The 18,352-nt window shown below is 41.3% G+C and overlaps 1 protein-coding gene across 4 annotated transcripts in view; it reads right to left on the bottom strand.

Annotated features, from left to right (window-relative positions):
- The window catches only part of TBC1D30 (TBC1 domain family member 30), a 143,802-nt gene that overhangs the window by 28,663 nt on the left and 96,787 nt on the right, over positions 1-18,352 (bottom strand). For 3 of the 4 annotated variants that reach the window (XM_049883776.1, XM_049883775.1, XM_049883774.1), the window contains 6 exons: positions 13,785-13,846; positions 13,133-13,198; positions 10,729-10,854; positions 8,227-8,412; positions 4,145-4,313; positions 1,121-1,289 (listed from right to left, as the gene is read on the bottom strand). In XM_049883776.1, coding sequence (XP_049739733.1) covers positions 1,121-1,289; positions 4,145-4,313; positions 8,227-8,412; positions 10,729-10,854; positions 13,133-13,198; positions 13,785-13,846 — 778 coding nt within the window. Of the gene's footprint in view, positions 1-1,120; positions 1,290-4,144; positions 4,314-8,226; positions 8,413-10,728; positions 10,855-13,132; positions 13,199-13,784; positions 13,847-16,943; positions 17,425-18,352 lie in introns of those variants that run through there. The other variant, XM_049883778.1, reaches the window with a different exon arrangement.

Raw genomic sequence — 18,352 nt, 5'->3', positions numbered from 1 at the left:
TGTTGTCTATGGCATGGCATGTTTTCTGGCATGTTGTCTACCCACTCCAGTCATTTATATCTCCGGGAAAAAAACATGAAAAACTTCAGTGAATCTTAAGTTAACTGTAACAGTTTCATTCTAATGTTTCTTCCACTACCCAAAAGATAGAATTTTAATGTAGTTGTTACAATATAGTTAAAGAACTATACTAGTTAAAGAAAAAAAAGGAGCTCTGGTTGTGTAATGGTTAAATGCTCAGCTGCTAACTGAAAGGTTGGCAGTTCAAACTCACCTAGTGGCGTTGGGGGGAAAAGACCTGGTGATTTGCTCCAGTAAAGATAACAGCCAAGAAAACCCTATGGGCAGTTATACTCTGTCTCATGGTGTCACTATGAGTCAAAATCAATTCGACGGCACCTAACAATAACAACAACTAGTAAGAAAAAATGTAAGCAACATTGCTTTGGTAATAGGCTTTGGCAGTAACAGATTTTGGTATAACATTAATTTTGGAAGAAAGGAAAGAATAAGTTCCCTTTGTTCTATACCGAGCATATGCCATGTGCTAGATGCCTTGTACCTGTTATCTTGCTTATTTTTATAACAGAACAAAATAAATAATAAAGATTCATAAGTAGCTCCAATTGTGATATTAACCAACAAATCCACCTACTCCTCTCCGAACCTTGCAGATCCTCTTCCATGTAAGTTCCCCTCCCTCTCCACCTTCCCAACTAGCGTCCAGGGAGAGGCTGACAGGGTGAACCAATCAGGAGATGAGCACTGAGGGGGAGGAGAAGCTACAGGCCTAAAAATTCCTGCCCCCTTCCCTCCAAAATAAGACTCCATCTGCCCCCCGAAACAATCAAGAACACACCAGCTGCGATTTCAGAAGGCTAAAGCATTTGAAGATTACAGCCTAGGAAACCCTATGGGGCAGTTCTACTCTGTCACATTGGGGTTGCTATGAACCCGAATTGACTCCACGACACCTAACAACATCAACAAAGCAATTGAACAAGGTTCACCACTTTCGCTTTTCCTCACACTTAAATATTGATGATTCACAAGTTACAGCATGAAAATCGCTTAAGGCCCTCAACAACAGAGAGCTGTTCAGAAGACAAAAATCACTTACTCTTCCAGTTTTGCCCAGATAGCCAGTGACACCCTTAGGATGATTTCAGAACCTTCAAAGAAGACTGAATCCCAGATCTTTAAAACGGTGTGATTAGGGAGGCACGTAGCAAAGAGAGTCAGGAACCACTGCATCGTGAAGACATTCGTAAGTGGGGGCTCATATCCACCTGAAATAAAGCAAACACACTAAATTCCTTCAGAGCTGATACCTGCAAGATATACAAATACCCTTTTCAGCCTTCCATGTCCACCAAAAACAGTTATCTTTGCTAACAGATTTCTTCACAGCGCTAATATCTGGCTCTTTCCTCCTTTTTCCTTCCACTTTTCTGTAAGAACATAGGTGTGTCTAACTAAAAAATAAAAACAAAAAAGCAATAATAAGAACTTCACAATTTTTTTTTACGATATTTGAGAAACTTTAACTTAAAGCTTACTTTGTCTCTACCTAGTGTGGGATGCTGGAAATTAAGGAGACTATTTTCCTCACAAATAATAGGATTTAAAAAAAGGATTTTAGCCTCTCAAAAGAAAAAAAGAAAGCAGTTGCCACTGAGTCAAATCTGACTCATGGCGACCCCATGTGTGTCAGAGTAGAACGGCACTCCATAGTGTTTTCAACGGCTGCAATCTTTTGGAAGTAGATCACCACACCTTTCTTCAAAGGCATCTCTGGGGAGACTCCAGCCGCCAACCCTTCAGTTAGTAGCTAAGCTCTTCGCCATTTACGCAACCCAGGGACTCCTCTTAAAAGCAGAAGCATCAGATTTTCAGAATCTTGTAAAGTCCACTTTTACTTAAATTCTACTGGTAAGAAGTGTCACATTATAAATTTTTTTGTCTACTTCTTAAATTATATAGAGTTTTAAAGATCTGGGATCCAGCCCACTTGAAGTTTCAAATTCACTAAAAAACATAACCCCTCTCACTTCCTACAATAGTATAAGTATGTGCTTTAATGAAACAAAACCTCACCTTTTAAAAAATTTAGGTATTTAGACTGATTCCCCCTCCAAATTATAGTCAATATATGCATTTAGTCAAGTGTAAGGAAAAAAAGATCTGTCTCTCTGCAGTCATTTTCTTCCCCTCATCTAGGAACAAGAGGAGTACCTTTGTTCAGAGTCTAGAGTCTGAGGTCATTCTCTGTAGCCAAGTGCAAGGCAAAGCATGGGGCAGGGTGACATCATTTAGCCTAGTCAAGTGTGTCCGACTACTAGATCAGCAAAGTTTGGTCTATTGGGAAGCATCAGGAAGACCACTCAGGTACACAGTTATTCTGCACAGCCAAATTAAATGAAGATTGTTCAAATGGCTTAGAAGGTGTTATGGATTGAATCCTGTCCTCCCAAAATACCTGCTGGAATCTTAACCCCTATACCTGCAGTGGAAACCCTGGTGACGTAGTGGTTAAGAGCTACATCTGCTAACCAAAATGTTGGCAGTTCAAATCCACCAGGCTCTCCTTAGAAAACCTATGGGGCAGTTCTACTCTGTCCTATAGGGATGCTATGACTCAGAATCAACTCCACAGCAATGGGTTTATACCTGCACATGTAATCTCACCTAACGCAACGTAATCACTTTCCATAATGAAATCAAATATAATATAATCAGTCAGTTGAGGTCATGCCAGTGTAGGACGGATCCTAAACCTAATCACTTCTGGGTTATATAAAAAGCAGCACAGACACAAAGACAGATGCCATGTGAGGATCGTCTACAAGCCAAGAAACCATGGAATGTCCAGGGCTAATGACAAGGACAGAATTGATATGGCTGAGACCCTAATATGGACTTTTAGCCTCTAGGAGTGTGAGAAAATAAAGTTCTGTTCTTTAAAGCCACCCATTTGTGGTATTTGTGTTACAGCAGTGGTTAAGTAACCAAGACAAATGGAAATACTTAAAGACACCTAGGTGTTACAAAAATCTCCAATGTATTTTAATCACAGGTTAGGTCCTCAAAATCCTTTACTATTTCCCCAGACTTAAATGTGTGGGACAGACAAGACTGCAAATACATGCCCTACAACAGGAACAGGCAACCATTTACAGAAAATACTACAACTTCTAACAACTCCTTCTGACTTCCTGAGCACAGCCTAGAAAGCGCACTCAGTGGGTGTAATTACAGCTACTAACTCAGGTATTCCTGAAAGCTGGATAACGCCCGCAAGACAGTGGCGACTCTCAGAGCTGCTTTTGGAACCATCTCCATTACTGCCCCATTCTAGTGCCTTCCTTCAGTGGTTCCGATTCTACCTGGAGGTCAAGAAGAGCCTTTCTCCAGCAAGAACTGGCCAATTCATCTCAGTTAAGTCTAAATACTCTTAGCGTAAATAAATAAAAGGAACATTCAACATTTCAACCTACAGTGTTGCTTTTAGCTCCTACACTTTACGAAAATGCCACTCTCCCATAACCTCAATGGTTCAGGCAAAGCCACGGTTTGTGCTAAATTGTACCTATAGCTCAGTTTTCAAGAAATACTACGGATTTGGTGCCAGCTTAGCACAGCTTAACCAGAGACTATCCATTAAAAAAAAAAAACCTGTTGTCACGGAGTCAATTCTGACTCTAGTGACCCTACAGGACACAACAGAACTGCCCCATACGGTTTCCAAGGAGCAGCTGATGGATTCGAACAGCAGACCTTTTGGTTAGCAGCCGAACTCTTAACCACTGTGCCACCAGGGCTCCAACTAGTTACTAAGACATGTTAAATGTACAGCCTTCTTCATTCAGAGTGTGCTAGATAATTTTAGTTGTTGATCTGATATGGTTAAAGTATTAGGCTCCCAACCAACTTCTTAGCCACAACCAGTTAGACGTTCTATATGTGGTCCTGTGTTTTTTCAGTTTTGTTTTTGTTGCCTTTATAGATCTAATTATTTCATTGTGCCAAACGCTCACCATCAGAAATACCTGAAGAATGTATTTCCAGTCAAGGTTAAGGCAAATGCACGGTGGAACTGAAGAAGTAAAACATTTTCAAAGATATAATAGCATTGAGTCACTACCTCCACTTTCTTTGTTTGCAGTTCTCTGAAGAGTATCCAAGTGTTGAGATAATTCAGGGAGCTTCATTCTCAAGAGGTCTCTGAAGACAGCCATATCCACAGACAGTGCCCGGAGATTATTGACAAAATAGCTTTCAGGAAGTACCTTATCAATAAGGTAAATCATAATCTGAAGAAAAAGATAAAGAACAAGACTGCTTCAGTACAACCAGGATCCTAACAATAGAAAGAACATACTCCAGTTGACAAAGCGCAGTGGGCCAAGGCGTGCTATCTTTTAAATGTGTCAGCACAAAATGTTCCCAATTTTCAAGGCCCATCAACACCTGGGCAAGTAGCGAGCAGCATAATTATCTAATTCAGACCCAAAGTCTGTGCCTGTCTGAAATTACTAGATGGGCCGCTAGACTTGAGCTCCCCCCTGAAGTAGCTGTGATTATACAACCCTCAGCCTCACTCTGAGGGGTAACAGAGCACACCTTCATCAGCAGCCAGCAGAAGCCTCCATATTGGCTCCCTGATGTCAGCACAGTTTTACAACCTTCATCTGAAAACCAAGAGCTGGCCTGTCATAAAGCACCCCCTCTGAAGCAGGACTCAAGATTCATTTACCATCAACCTGGGTTATTAGAGCAACTGAACCTGGCCTTTTGTCCACTTTCCTCTCCTGGGAGAATGCAACAGGCTTTATTCAAACAACTGTGGTGCTTTTTAAATCCTTTTTTAACCTGGATTTCTTTCATAAGACTGTCAACACAAGTCGACATAAATTGTCAACACAACTATGCAAGTTCCTCAAATTACTATTTTTATCTTGGTTTTGTGTGTGTGTGTGTGTTTCCTTTTCTAGAATGTCAAAAGCACTAGTATGACCCACCAAAATGCACATGAGTTCTGTATATCTGGTCCTTTCCCTGTCAGCTTGGATGCTCTATGTATGTCCTACTTGCTATAAGACCCTCTCGTTCCCTGCAGCACATGTAAAACAAAATTGAAAACAAAATCATGGCTGGCTCTATATGTTGGTGGAGAAGTAGCTGTTTCACATTTTTATTTTCAGAATACTGCAAAACTCCCATTTAAAAAAAAAAAAAATTTATTTCCCAGCCTTGCCAAAAGACCATTTTCTTCTCATCCCCAGCCTGTTATTTTTTACCATTAGGGCCATACTTTAGAATAAGTCCAAAGGACAAGGGCATAATCTCCAGGAGATCCCTGGAAGGGCTTTGTTACAGGGGGTGGGACAGAACCAGGGAGTTTCCTTAGTCTTCTGTTAGGACAGAATTTACTGGGTAAATGTATCATCCCCTTGGAAACAAAACCTCAGCTATAAGAAAAGAAGTACGTTCAGTCTGTGTGGAGGGTGAAGTCCTGGAGAGGTCAGGTCAGTGAGGGACAGAACAGATTCCCAGCAGAGCACAGTGCCCTGCTGAGCACCTAGTACTCTGCAGGGCCAGGAGAAGGGGAATTTACAAGATCATGAAGGCAAAATTTAAAGGTCACAGAGCTTCTACATTGTACTTTTTTATCTAAGGATAAGCTATATAGTACTAAGAGAGATATTTAAGTTTTTATGAAAAAAATTATCCCTCAAAATCAAATGCAAACAAGAAAAACAAAACCTTTCTTCCCAATTATCATAGTAATTCTTGTGACACAATGAAATTCTCTTTCTGCAGGTCTGACTTAAGACATAAGAGCCAGGTCACCACTCTACCCCCTACTGTACTTCAAAGACCAACCATCAGAAGTTTAAAAAAAAAAAAAAAAATTAAGATAAATAAGGGGAGCTTCAAATTTTTAATAAATAGTGAAAAACAAAAGTTACTAAAAAAAAAAGAACAGTGAGTGCTGAAAATTAGGAAAAGCATCTTATCTGTTGCTAATAAACAATATTATCTCCCTGGTAATTACAACTTGCAGAAGCCAAAACAGCTACTGGAAAAACACTGACACCCAATTTTTTCCTTTGCATCAGAAGTGTTTCCTCCTGAGCCCAACTTTTCCTGCTATTAAATGTCTAACGACAAGGTCTACACATTCCTAAATGCTGATGATAGCATCTCATCTCATGGGGCTCAACTTCTTATGAGCAGAAATATAAATATTTGGTTTCTTGGCTTAATCTAATCCATCTTTTTATGTGAATTCCTAGTTTCTCAAGTATTCACTGAGCCCTCTCATGACTTGACTGGCATGTACCTCTCCTTTCTCAAACCACACCCCTACCCTGCCACCCTTAACCTTAATCTCTTATTCTAACTTTTCAAAAGAAAAGTTCCCATTTTATAGTCATCCAGATTACATCTGCAATAAAATAACTGACTAAAGCTGATAGGCTCAGGAAACAAAGAAAATTGCTTCTTAATAGAGGGTATTTTAAACTCATATATTTAATTTGTCATTTCCTTTTTTTTTTCTCTTTTTTTCCATTTGATGAACAAGTAACTTCAAAGCTGTTTCCTTAAATACGTAACTGGAAAAAGTGAGAGGCTGAATCCAGATTTAGACCATGTTAGCCTGGAATTTTAATTAATTCCACCATAATGTGTATAAAACCAGGAGGAACATTTGTTTATTTTTCCATATTACGTTAGTTAGCAATTGAGAATATCACTAGGGTATTACCACAGTCAAACACAAAGCCACCCCCTCCTTCCCTGCTCAAATACAAAGACTAAGTATCCATTTCATACATCATAAAGCACTGCAATCAACTGTAGTTCAAAGGTTCAAATATCAATCAGTAACCCCACAGTGCCCTAAGCAAACAAGGCAGTGGCCATCCTCTACCTGTGAAATGCTTTAATTTTCACGAAGACTAGATTTCTGGTGACTCACTGACTCACATTCAGATCAATAATCTTAAATGTCCCATTTCCAAGTGTTTCCAGGTTTTTATTTTATTTTTTAATAATAAAGGTTCTGTACTTCAAAGACTAAAAGATAATAAAGATAATTCACTTCCATAACCTTTCTCCAGAGCCCTGGTGGTGCAGTGGTTAAGAGTTTGGCTGCTTACCAAAACGTCAGCTGTTTGAATCCACCAGCCACTCCTTGGAAACCCTATGGGGCAGTCTCACTCTGTCCTATAGGGTTGCTATGAGTCAGAATGGACTTGGTGGCAACAGATTTTGGTTAACCCTTCTTCATGCGAACACCTTCCATCATAAACACTCCCTCTAAGCCCACCTCCTCCATACTCTCACCCAAATATGACCCACGTAAAGCAACCTAACAAGATCGAACCAAAACCAACATGACTGGTGTGGTAGGCAGTTTTAAGATGGCCCCCAATGGTCCCCACCTCCTGGTAGTCACTGAAAACATTCCATTGAGTATGAGCTGGACCTGGTAACTTGCTTCTAATGAATAGAATATAGCAAAAATGATGGGATGTCACTTCCAATATTAGGTTAAACATCTGTAACTTAATCTTTTCTGCCTTGCTCACACTCTTATACTCTCTTGCTCACTCTGAGGGAAGAAAGCCACCCTGTTGTGAGATGGAAAAGCTCAAGTAGCAAGGAACTAAGGGAGCCCTCTAGCCGACAGCCAGCAAGGAATTGAGGCCCTAAGTCCAACTGCCTTTAAGGAATTGAGTCTTGCCAACAACCACACGAATAAACTTGAAAGCAAGTACTCCCTCCAATCAAGCCTTCACATGAAACTGCAGCCCTGGCCAACAGTCTGAGTGTAACCTCCTGAGGGGCCTTGAGCCAGAAGCACCCAGCTAAGCCATGCCCAAATTCTTGCCTCAAAGAAATTGTGAGATAATAAATGTTTGCTGTTTTAAGCAGCTAATTTGTTAAACAGCAGTAGATAACTAACACAATTGGTATTTAACTTGCTTTAAAAATATGTCTTATAAGTGAGACTGAAAACGTAATCATTCCCCCTCCCATCTGGCAGGTACATAAGCCTTTCATTTAGCCTGGCTTTAACTTGGGGGAAACCCTATCATGGATAGCTGCAAAGGTGTGGCACATACCATGGAAGGGGTGGGACATAAGAGAAATTATAATTCCAATCCTTCACTCTAGGTAGAATTTCAGTTGTCTTCTTCAGAGCCTGATACTCACTTTGAGCGCATCACCTTCATTGCCTTCCATCACTTCCAGAATTAGCGCAGCCAGGATGTTAAAGCCTTGGCAGTAGCCAACATTCTTGTTCCATCTGGCATAGGCCAGAAGGACCCGCTTCAAGACAACTCTGTCTTGCTCAGCCTCCTGACCACAGTAAGAACTGCAGCCTGTGCGGTGAAGATCCTAAAACAGGAGAAAATAACTTCTTATATCCCCCAAAAAACACCTTTAATTATTCCTTTTTCTTACATGAATAACTCAGTGATATTTATTACAATCTTCAGTTGTGCAACCATCATCACTATCCTTTTCTGATTTACTCCACCACCTTTAACGTAAACGTGGTGCCCCCTAAACAATAACTCTCCCTTTCTCCTTCCCTCCCTGTAAACACCCATACTTTTGGTTTCTATATATTTGCCGATTTCATATGAGTGAGACCATATAGTATTGGTCCTTTTGTGACTGATATCTCACTCAGCATGCATAATGTTTTCAAGGTATATCCATGTTGTGGCATGTATCAGGACTTCATTTAGTTATTTCTTTGCCTCACCATTAAGTATAGTCAAATTATCAACGTGGGTTTTAATTTTTAAGATGTACATGTGCTTATATGCATGGGCCCAAAACAACTGGAAACCCTGGTGGCATAGTGATTAAGAGCTGCGCTCAGCAGTTGAAATCTACCAGGCACTCCTGGGAAACCCTATGGAGCAGTTCTACTCTGTCCTATAGGGTCACTATGAGTCGGAATCAACTCAACAGCAATGGGTTTGGTTTTAAAACAATTATCTTTAGCTTTTTTTTTTTAATGAATTCTAACATGATATATAAATGGCAATTGCAAGGAGGATTTTAGTCAGGCGAATTTTCTACTTAGAGTGTTTCCAGAATTAACACAAAATTTGATTCAGGACTGAGAAAAATTATAATTTCATATAAACCGAGAGTTTATTCTAATAGGCTTCATATATATATGAGAAATGTGACCATTATTCCTTCCTACAAAACATAGTATAATATTTAGCTATCAAAACTCGAAAACATATTAGAGCTATTTTTATCATATCATAAATATCAAGAGAAAAAAATCATTCTATTCAATTTGTTTTGTAAATTTGTGTAAGAAGGACAGAAACATTTGCTGCACTTTAATATTTAAAGAAGGTAAGAAGGTAAAAAAAAAAAAAAGGTAGTATCTGTAATTTAGTTACCAAGCAGAGACTACGATTTTCAGGAATTGAAGTCATTTTACTGACATGGCATTCACTTCAAGGAGAAAATAAGAGATCCTCTTAACAATAGAATCATTACAAAATGTGCATTGCCTTAATCCTCAAGGTAAACAGAAAGAAAATATTTCAAATATGAAATGCCTCATCTCTGTGAGACATTCTGAAATCTCAAATAACTGAAATGTGGATGATGAAAAGGCTTTTCAACCACACAATGTAAATTCCATATTTATTCATTTTTTTAGCATTTGTCTGAAACAGATCAAATTAGCCCAGCAAGTAGCTCATTTTAGTTTGTACTTCCTCTTGAAAAAAAATCTTCAAGGATGCCAGAACACTGGCTAATCTTCCGGTCACCAAAATTTGGATGTAACAACTTTCCTTTTAAAACCTTGGCTTAGCATCGCACTGTCACGTACCCACATAAATCAAAAGCCGTGTGCTTGAGGCTTATGTGAGAGAATAACACTGGGATCAAACAGAATCGGGGTCCTTGGCTTTTAGCACCAGGTTCTAATCAACTGTAATAATCCAAGTAGGCAAAGCACAGCTGTCTCCACAGCTGGCCTGAACCTCAACCATCTGGTTTAGAACAGATCTGCCAGTCAACTTTACAAATTGACAGTAAAGAAATCATCAAAGAACCTAATAAGAGTTAAATTATTCTTATATGAAATATACTTAGCTTTAAATTTCTCAGGCACTTTGATGTAAAAATCCAGTTGGAAGCACTGACCCATGTTAAGAACAAAAAGGAATATCAATCTCCTATCATCTGGGTCTGGGTATCATCTGAGGAGGAAGCCCTGGTGACACAGTGGTTAAATGCGGTTTGAACTCACCAGTGACCCCGAGGGAGAAAGATACGGTAGTCTCCTTCCATAAAGCTTACAGCCCTGGAAACCCTATGGGGCAGTTCTACTCTGTCCTATAGAGTGGCTATGAGTCAGAATCGACTCAGTGGCAATGGGTTTGGTTTTTTGGTTTTTTTATCATCTGAGGAAGATGAATAAATTGATTACAAATGGAAGCTAACTCACAAACACTTTATTCTTACTGGCAACATTAAAATTTATGAAGACAAGACATAGTCAAGGTTCCCCATAAAAAGCTCTAAACTAATGAAATGAGGAAGCAAAAAATAGACATCCAGACCAGAAGACAGAGATCATTCAATCCTCTATCCAGGAAACCTTAGGCTGTTAGAATCTTTCTTCTAAGTTAGCTAAGTTAGGACAACAGACCAAGTCAGGAACATTACCTTGACTATCTGAATTCCCATCGAGTCATCATCAGGATTACTCCTTTCATTGAACGTGAAGCGCATGGTTTTGTCCCAATCAATGGCTATACTGTGCAAATAATGATCTGCCAAGGTCAACCAAACCTAAAATACAATATAAAGAATATTAACATAGAATACATAATTTCACCTTTCTTTATTGGAAAGTAGCTACTGCATCCATTAAGAAAATAGCAATTGTTCCTAGACCAGATATAGTGCACATGTAGACACCTACAAGAGGCTTGTTGAAATGTTTGCTACACTTGAATTGTACCATTTAGAGACTTTCATTTATTCATTTAATAAATATTGGCTGAGCTCCTATGTGCCAAGCAGTTATCCAGGCATTGAGGATACTGTTAAGAAAACATTTTTTTTTTTAATTTCAGTACATTGAATTAGCTTTAGTATCTTATAAGCTTCTTATACTTGGCTCTGAATTGTTCCCTATGAACAACTGAGTAAGAGCCACCTGGTCACTCACAAAGAAGGAGCGCTTTTCATCATGGAGTGGCCTCGGCTTTTATACCATCCCTGTCTCAGACCCATTGCCATCAAGTCAATTCCAACTCATATTGACCCTACAGGACAGAGTAGGACTGCCCCATAAGGTTTCCAAGGCTGTAATCTTCACAGAAGCAGACTGCCACATCATATTCCAAGGAGCGACTGGTGGATTTGTACCATCGACCTTTTGGTTAGCAGCCCAGCACTTAACCAGTAGAGCCCTGGTGGCACAGTGGTTAAGCAGTTCAGCTGCTAACCGGAAGTTCAGCAGTTCAAACCTACCAGCCACTCCACAGAAGAAAGATGTGGCTGTCTGCTTCCATAAAGATGACAGCCTAGGGAACCCTATGGGGCAGTTCTACTCTGTCCTATAGGGTCACTATGAGTTGGAATCAATCTGACGGCACACAACAACTGTCTCACACACAAAACTGACAAACGGGCTCCCATAATGCGTAACTTAAAAAAAAAAAAGTCACTGGATATTTTTGCTCCTTTGATTACCTTATCCTGAAAAGCTGTCTCAGAAAGATTGATTTCATCATGCTATTTTTTAAAGTGTATATTTTGAGGAACCCCTAATGTTTAAATTCTAGGAGTTTTAAGAGTAGGTTTATAAATTAATACTCTAAGAGAACATTTCAAGTTTTGTATCTGAACATAGCTTATCAGGAATAACACTGATTAATGTCTCCAGCCAGACCTCTCTCCTAAGCATCAGAATCGTATGTCCAAATGCCTACCTGACAACTTCAACTTAGATATCTAATAGGCATCTCAACCTTAATAGATCCAAAACCAGTCTCCTACTCCACCCCCTTCCTACTGTATACACATACATACGTACACACGTAACTGCGTCTCCCATCTGAGTAAACAGTAACTCTACCTTTCCAGTTGCTCCAGCCAAATCTAGACATCATCCTTGACATCCCTCTTATATCTCATATTCAGTTCAACAGGAATTTGTGTCAGCTCAGCCTTCAACATATATCTAGAATCTGAGCCCTTCTCTCCACCACCACTCCCACCACCCTGATCCAAGTCATCAACACCTCATGTCTGAATTATTGCAAGTCTCCTGCTAGTCTCCCTGCTTCTGCCCTTGCTCCTCTACAGTCTATTTTCAAGTCAGTAGCCAGAGTGGTTCATTTAAAATGTAAATCAGATCATGTTACTCCTCTGCTCAAAATTTTCCAATGCTTCCCATCTCACAGTGGCCAAAAGCCCAAGTCCTACTATGTCCTTCAAGGTCCCACATGATCTGCCTTCCTCCTGCACCACCACCACCATCAACACCTTATCTCTACAACCCTATCTCCTAGTGCTCTCATCACCCTGGCCTATTACATTTGCTTGAATCCTCCTGAGATGCTCCCACCATAGGCTTTTGCATTGGTTATTCCTTCTGTCCGGAATGCTCTTCCCCCAAGTACCTGTATGGCTCACTCTTCACCTCTTTCAGAGACCTACTCAAACGCTACCTCCTCAGTGAGGTCTCCCCTTACCTTCTTATTTTAAATTCAAACTCTCTACCTCCATTCCCCTATACCCTCCTTATCTCTTTCCCTGCTTTATTTTTAAACATGTAACTTATCACTATCTGACAGACTTTATATTTTATTCATTGTAAACTCCATGAAGATAAAAACTTCTGTCTGTTTTAATTTTTCCTACTGCTGTATCCTCAGTGCCTAGAACAGTGCCAGGCATAGACAATCAATAAATACTTACTGAATGAATGAATGAATAATGAAAAAAGACAAGTTTCAAGTTACTGAATCTAGAATATTCTTTTTTGACATTCCAGATGCTTCAAAGAGAGACAGAGATATTGGTCCTTTTGTATCTTAGCTCTACGAATCCTCCTTACCTTTCTCCTCCATTCCTTTGGTATTCCTGTTGATAGTCTGGCAACTGCTTTGAGAGCATCATACCACTAGGAACAAAGAAGAAATATCCGGGGAAGTGAGAATGTTGCCCTAGATAAGCACTCTCAACCTTTTTCCCATCTTGGCACCCATAGAGTATGATAAAATTTGTACAGTACACTGGGGTAAACACTCAAAGCTTCTCCTGGCCAGATGGGATTGGTCTGGGGGCTATGGCTGCCCCATGACCTACCCATCGGCCACCCTTAACATACCTGTGACCCATCTGCAGCACACTCATATTGGTTGGGAAGCTCTGGTATACAAACTAAAACGTGTATGATGGGTTCAGAATAACAGACACTTGGGTTTTTTTTTTTCACATTGACTATGAAAAGAAAGTGCAAAATTTTTGCTATGTATATGTTCAACAACAATGACAAAAGAAAAAATTAAAGTGTAAAATTTTTCATTGCAACTATAAATTCAGGTTATGCGTAGCTCTGTAAGTCATTTTACCTATAATTTTAAAAAATTGACTCATCTTCTTATGCATGTCTAAGTATATGTTACGTTTCCTCTTTGAAAATATATTTCGATGCATCCTATAGATACCCCAGAATGAAAATGTGTTAAAACCAAAAGTAAAATTACCTGCTGAAAACCATTTTGACCTAAAGATGGCTCAAGAGTAAACTTCAACTTTGTGTCAACTCCTAAAAGAAAAATATACAAATAGCTGTTATTTTTGGAGAAAATGACAAGTTGTATCAAAAATAAAAGCAAAAATTAACCTGATTCTTCTGAATTGACATAAATTTCCTTTAAAAAAGTGTTTTTAAAGTGCAGAATGGTGATGCTATGGCCACAACAATGCCTCCAATCCCAGTGTGTCATTTACGTAAGAATATTGATTATTAAAGTGGGAAAATACCCTATGTCTATAAAAAAGAGCTTATCACTTAGGATTGTGGTTTCCACAAATGCCTAGAATGGTGGAAACATAAAAGCAAAAATGATACTGCAGTATTTTGGGGTCACAAAGCCCTCCATTCAACTTTGGTTCCTAGACTCAGATCCAAAGTCTAGGGGCTTTATTGATAAAGAATTTTACATTTCTTTATCTTTAAGAGAAGGACAGTAACACCTCAGAAGCTTGTTGTGATAATTAACTCAGTACTGTAAATCACTAGCATGGTATACTTAATATCTGTGAAACTCAGAAAGAGAATTCTCTATTTAGAGAATTTGTTTTTCTAGGCTATTTATATGGAATAAGTCTATTAAGGAACCTTAAGTAGAATAACAAAAGTTATAAAAAATTATATCATTGTCTTCTGCCTTACAGAATAACCCATTATAACAAGTCCATTTGGAGATTTTCACGTTTTAAAATTTTGTCTTGATATCTTTATTTATTAAAAATAGAGCAATGTGTGTGGTTCATTGCAGATTATAAATTAAAAATAGAACTGAACTCTAATTCCAAGTAATCTGCAACTTTAGATAAATTTCCTTGACTCAACCCAAATCTACGGAATAGAAGTAAATAAATGGGCTATATGTTTAATACTGATACGGGGTTTTACTAAGTAGAATTCCATGTTAAAGGTATGTACTGCGATTATTGAAGTGAAATTACATGACCCAATGTTTACTTCTCATACCTGTGCCTGCTGCCATCCAGTCAATTCTGACTCATAGTCAAATGCTATATATATATTTTCTAAAATTTTGAAATTAAATAACATTCTTTAAATTGCATTTGTTAAGGGCTATAACTTAAATCTTAAAAGTTCAAAGATCAAGAACCATCAAACATTAACAATAGCGAATTACAGTTTTACAAATTACAAAAGTCAGAAATGATACTATTTGCTTCTAAGATGCCATTTGCTGAGCAGGCATACTAAGAACCCCTCTGCATCTTCCCCTGCTTAGGTCTGTGAATAAGAACAATCTTCAGAATTTGAATAATAACAATGTAGACATATATATGGAGTCAAGAGGCTGGAAAGAGACATGTCTGATTTGCCCAAGTTCATGACAGTATGCAGATGCCTTGGAGCCCTGAAAGAGTGCTGTGAATAAATGAGTTGGATCCTTGATGTCTAAGGTAAAGCTGTGGTAGAGAACCACAGGCATCCAACCAATGCCTTGGTTTTTTATTTGCAAAGCTTCAGGGCCAAAACCATACTCTAGAAGGATAGATAAGATTTTATTCTCCAAAGGTATATTAAATACCCACGGATTCTCCTCTCCCTAGGTTTGGTTTAAATGTAGTCCTGCCCCAGTGCAGAGTAGCGATACAATGGCCACAAGAGTTCCTCCAGCCCCAGTGAGTGATTTAAGGCAGATGAAACAGATCTGGGTGTGAGGCTGCTGTCCAGGCCCGGGGTGCTGAAGGGAGGGTGTAGTCAGGTGTTTGCTTTATTATAACAAAGACCAGGAAACTCATTCTCCACTGACCTTATTCCTACAGCCCTAGAAGTCCCGGATTCCGTGTGTGTGTGTGTGCGTGCGCGTGTGCGTGTGTGTGTGTGTAAATAAGCTCCCTTGACTTTTTCAGAGCACCTGCTGTATGTCCTACTGATCGCCTTCCCATGCCAAAACTTGGCTGGGCTTGGTTAGTCAAAGCAAAAACTATCTTACAACCAAATTGAGTAAGAGGGTTTAATTGGAATTGGTCATTCAGCACCTGCAGCAAAAGCTGAAATCAGGTCATTTTCACCCCTTTTCTTCTAGCTGAATAAGGGAAGGGAGAAGGTTTATGTTTCATCTGATAATCACTACTGTTCCAGATTCAGAAATACAAAACACTTTTAACGTGGGAAGGAGATTTAGAGAGAGAGAAGAAAAGAAAGTAAAGGAAGACAGTGAATAAATACTACAATCTTTGCAACTAGAGACTTCCTTAGGGAGAAAAACAAAGAAACCACGAGGTTCGCAAAGACAGTGACACGTTCCACCCTTGGGGACTCTGTACCACAGCTGATTTTCCTCAGCAGCTCCAGGACAGCAAGTCCCCGAAGGCACTGAGGGTGGGGGAGGAGGGAAGGAGGAGGGACAGGTGAGCAACAAGCACTTGTGCGTGTACATTTGGCTCCCTATGCGGCCACCCCTTGCCAGAAACCTCTGTGCCAGGGCTGGGCTCTTAAAACCCCGGGGAGTGATGCCAGGTTGTGGAGCAGAAGCAGAGTTATGCAGCCTGGAGAAGCAGGGATATGTAAACACATGCTGAAAGCAGAAAGGGCCTAGCCTAACAGGGGCGGGCGCACTCTCAGATCTTCCCCCATAGAAAGGATCGCCAGTCCGCAGGAAGTGTTTCTAGCTTCTCCCCACCAGGTCACACAATTAGATGAGCAGACCCCGGCGTTCCCCTCCTATCCATGTGCCGAAAGGGCTCCCCTTCCCCACCCCACACACCTTTTTCAACCTCTGGCTTCTCGAGCCCGGAACACAATAGGTGGCGCAGCCTCGGATGCCCAGGGCGCCCGCCCGCACTTCCCCACCGCTTGGAGAAGGCCGAGCGCTCGGCTCGCCAGCAGCCCCAGGCACAAGCAGGGCTGAACCCCTGCGCGGGTGGGGGCTCCCCACGAGCAGCCTACGGAAGCACCCCGTCTTCAGAGGCCCCACCCCGGCAGATTTGGCCCCGCTGGCGGCAAGCGGCGGTGCCCCGGTACCCCGTATAGAGCGGCTCGCAAATGCTGCTTAGTCGAGGCGGTGTTCAACCAAGGCAGAGCCGCAAGCAGTACCAGCTCCGGGGCCGCCGTGCTACTTTCAATGCCCCATCTGTAGCACTGGGGTCCTCACCCGGCTCCAGGGTGCAAAGCAGCCGGGGCGCGGTCCGGGAAATGCAGCTGCGCTTCTTGAGCACATTGCTCAGGATGGTGCCCACGCCACCGCCACCGCCGCCCTGCCGCTTCTGGCATCTCCCCCCACGCCTCAGGGAGCCGGTCAGCTTGTCCTGCCGCATCCAAGAGCACCCCGGGCTCCGGCGCGGCCACTATCCTCCACGGTCCCTGCTGCCCGGCGGGCAGCACGATTTCGCACACCGGAGGTCTGTGTGTCGGCCCAGGCGGGGGTCCCACTGGTGGAGCGACAGCCTGAGGCAGGCGCTCCGGGGTCAAGAGGAGCTGCGGGGTACCGCGGGAGCTGCCGAGCACAGGGAGGTCGGCGGGCATCTGCAGTGCGGAGCCTGCACGGCTGAGGCAGGAGAGGGTTTGGGGCGGGGAGGGCTGGCGGGAGCGAGTGAGCAGGGAAGACGGAGGCGGCGCTCCCGCCCCCAATCCCGGCATCACCGTGCGCAGGCGGGGTGGCCCTCACTCCCACGCGCGCCCAGCCCGGCTTCTCGCACCTGTGCCGCGAGCGAGCAGCGGAGCGCGGGGGCCGGCGGGTGAGCAACGGCGCCTGAGGACTAGAAGCCCCGACAGAGATATCCGGCTTCTCGCAAAATCTGAGAGGGACCAGAGGGGGCCCCAATGGGAGCAAGTCTCAGTGTGGAATGTGCAGAAAGCAGCCTCGGAAGGGTCAGTCAGCCGGCTGCAGGGCCAGTCTGGCCACGCGGGGTATAAACTGGCAAATGATGAAGCACAGCCTTCGCCCCAAATTGCCTTAAACTCTTTCCAGCTTAGAGTAGAAAGGCCTGAAGAGCATGTGGGGGGAAAAATGGTTGTTTTCTCTTGAAAGAATAAGCTTCAATAAAAAAGAAAATTGTTCCCATTTAAAAGCAGTTAAAAAAAAAAAGTTTCATCATCTCTCCAGCCAGAGAGACTTCAGAACTATTTAACCATCATACCGTAAAAAAAAAAAAAAAAAATCATTCTGAAACTGTGATATTCACTTAATGGAACATTAAGCAGCCATAAAAATTAATGAGGGATAGGAAGGAAAGGGCGCGAGGAGAAATATAAAGATATATGTACTTGCTAACATTTAGCAAAAGAAACACTGGATGGATAAACCAAAAACTAATTTAAAAAAACATATTTAGGAAAGACACAGTTTGTAGGAGACAGGTCTGAAAAACTGAGACTTTTCTGCATGTCCTTTACATAGTTTTGACTTTGGAAAAACATGTTATATTGATAATAAGTAAAAGCAAAAAGTCAAACCCTAAAAATTGAAACTGATCTGAAATAAATGAATATAATGGAAAAACCAGTTGATGGCGTAAGAATGCAGAAAAATAATCTCAGGTTGCTCTAGCACACTATGCCGAC

This window comes from Elephas maximus, chromosome 4 (assembly GCF_024166365.1).
Source record: "Elephas maximus indicus isolate mEleMax1 chromosome 4, mEleMax1 primary haplotype, whole genome shotgun sequence".
NCBI classification, from domain to species: Eukaryota; Metazoa; Chordata; class Mammalia; order Proboscidea; family Elephantidae; genus Elephas; species Elephas maximus.
The sequence above is the reverse complement of the archived record's forward strand: the minus strand, read 5'-3'. Positions and strand labels throughout refer to the sequence as shown.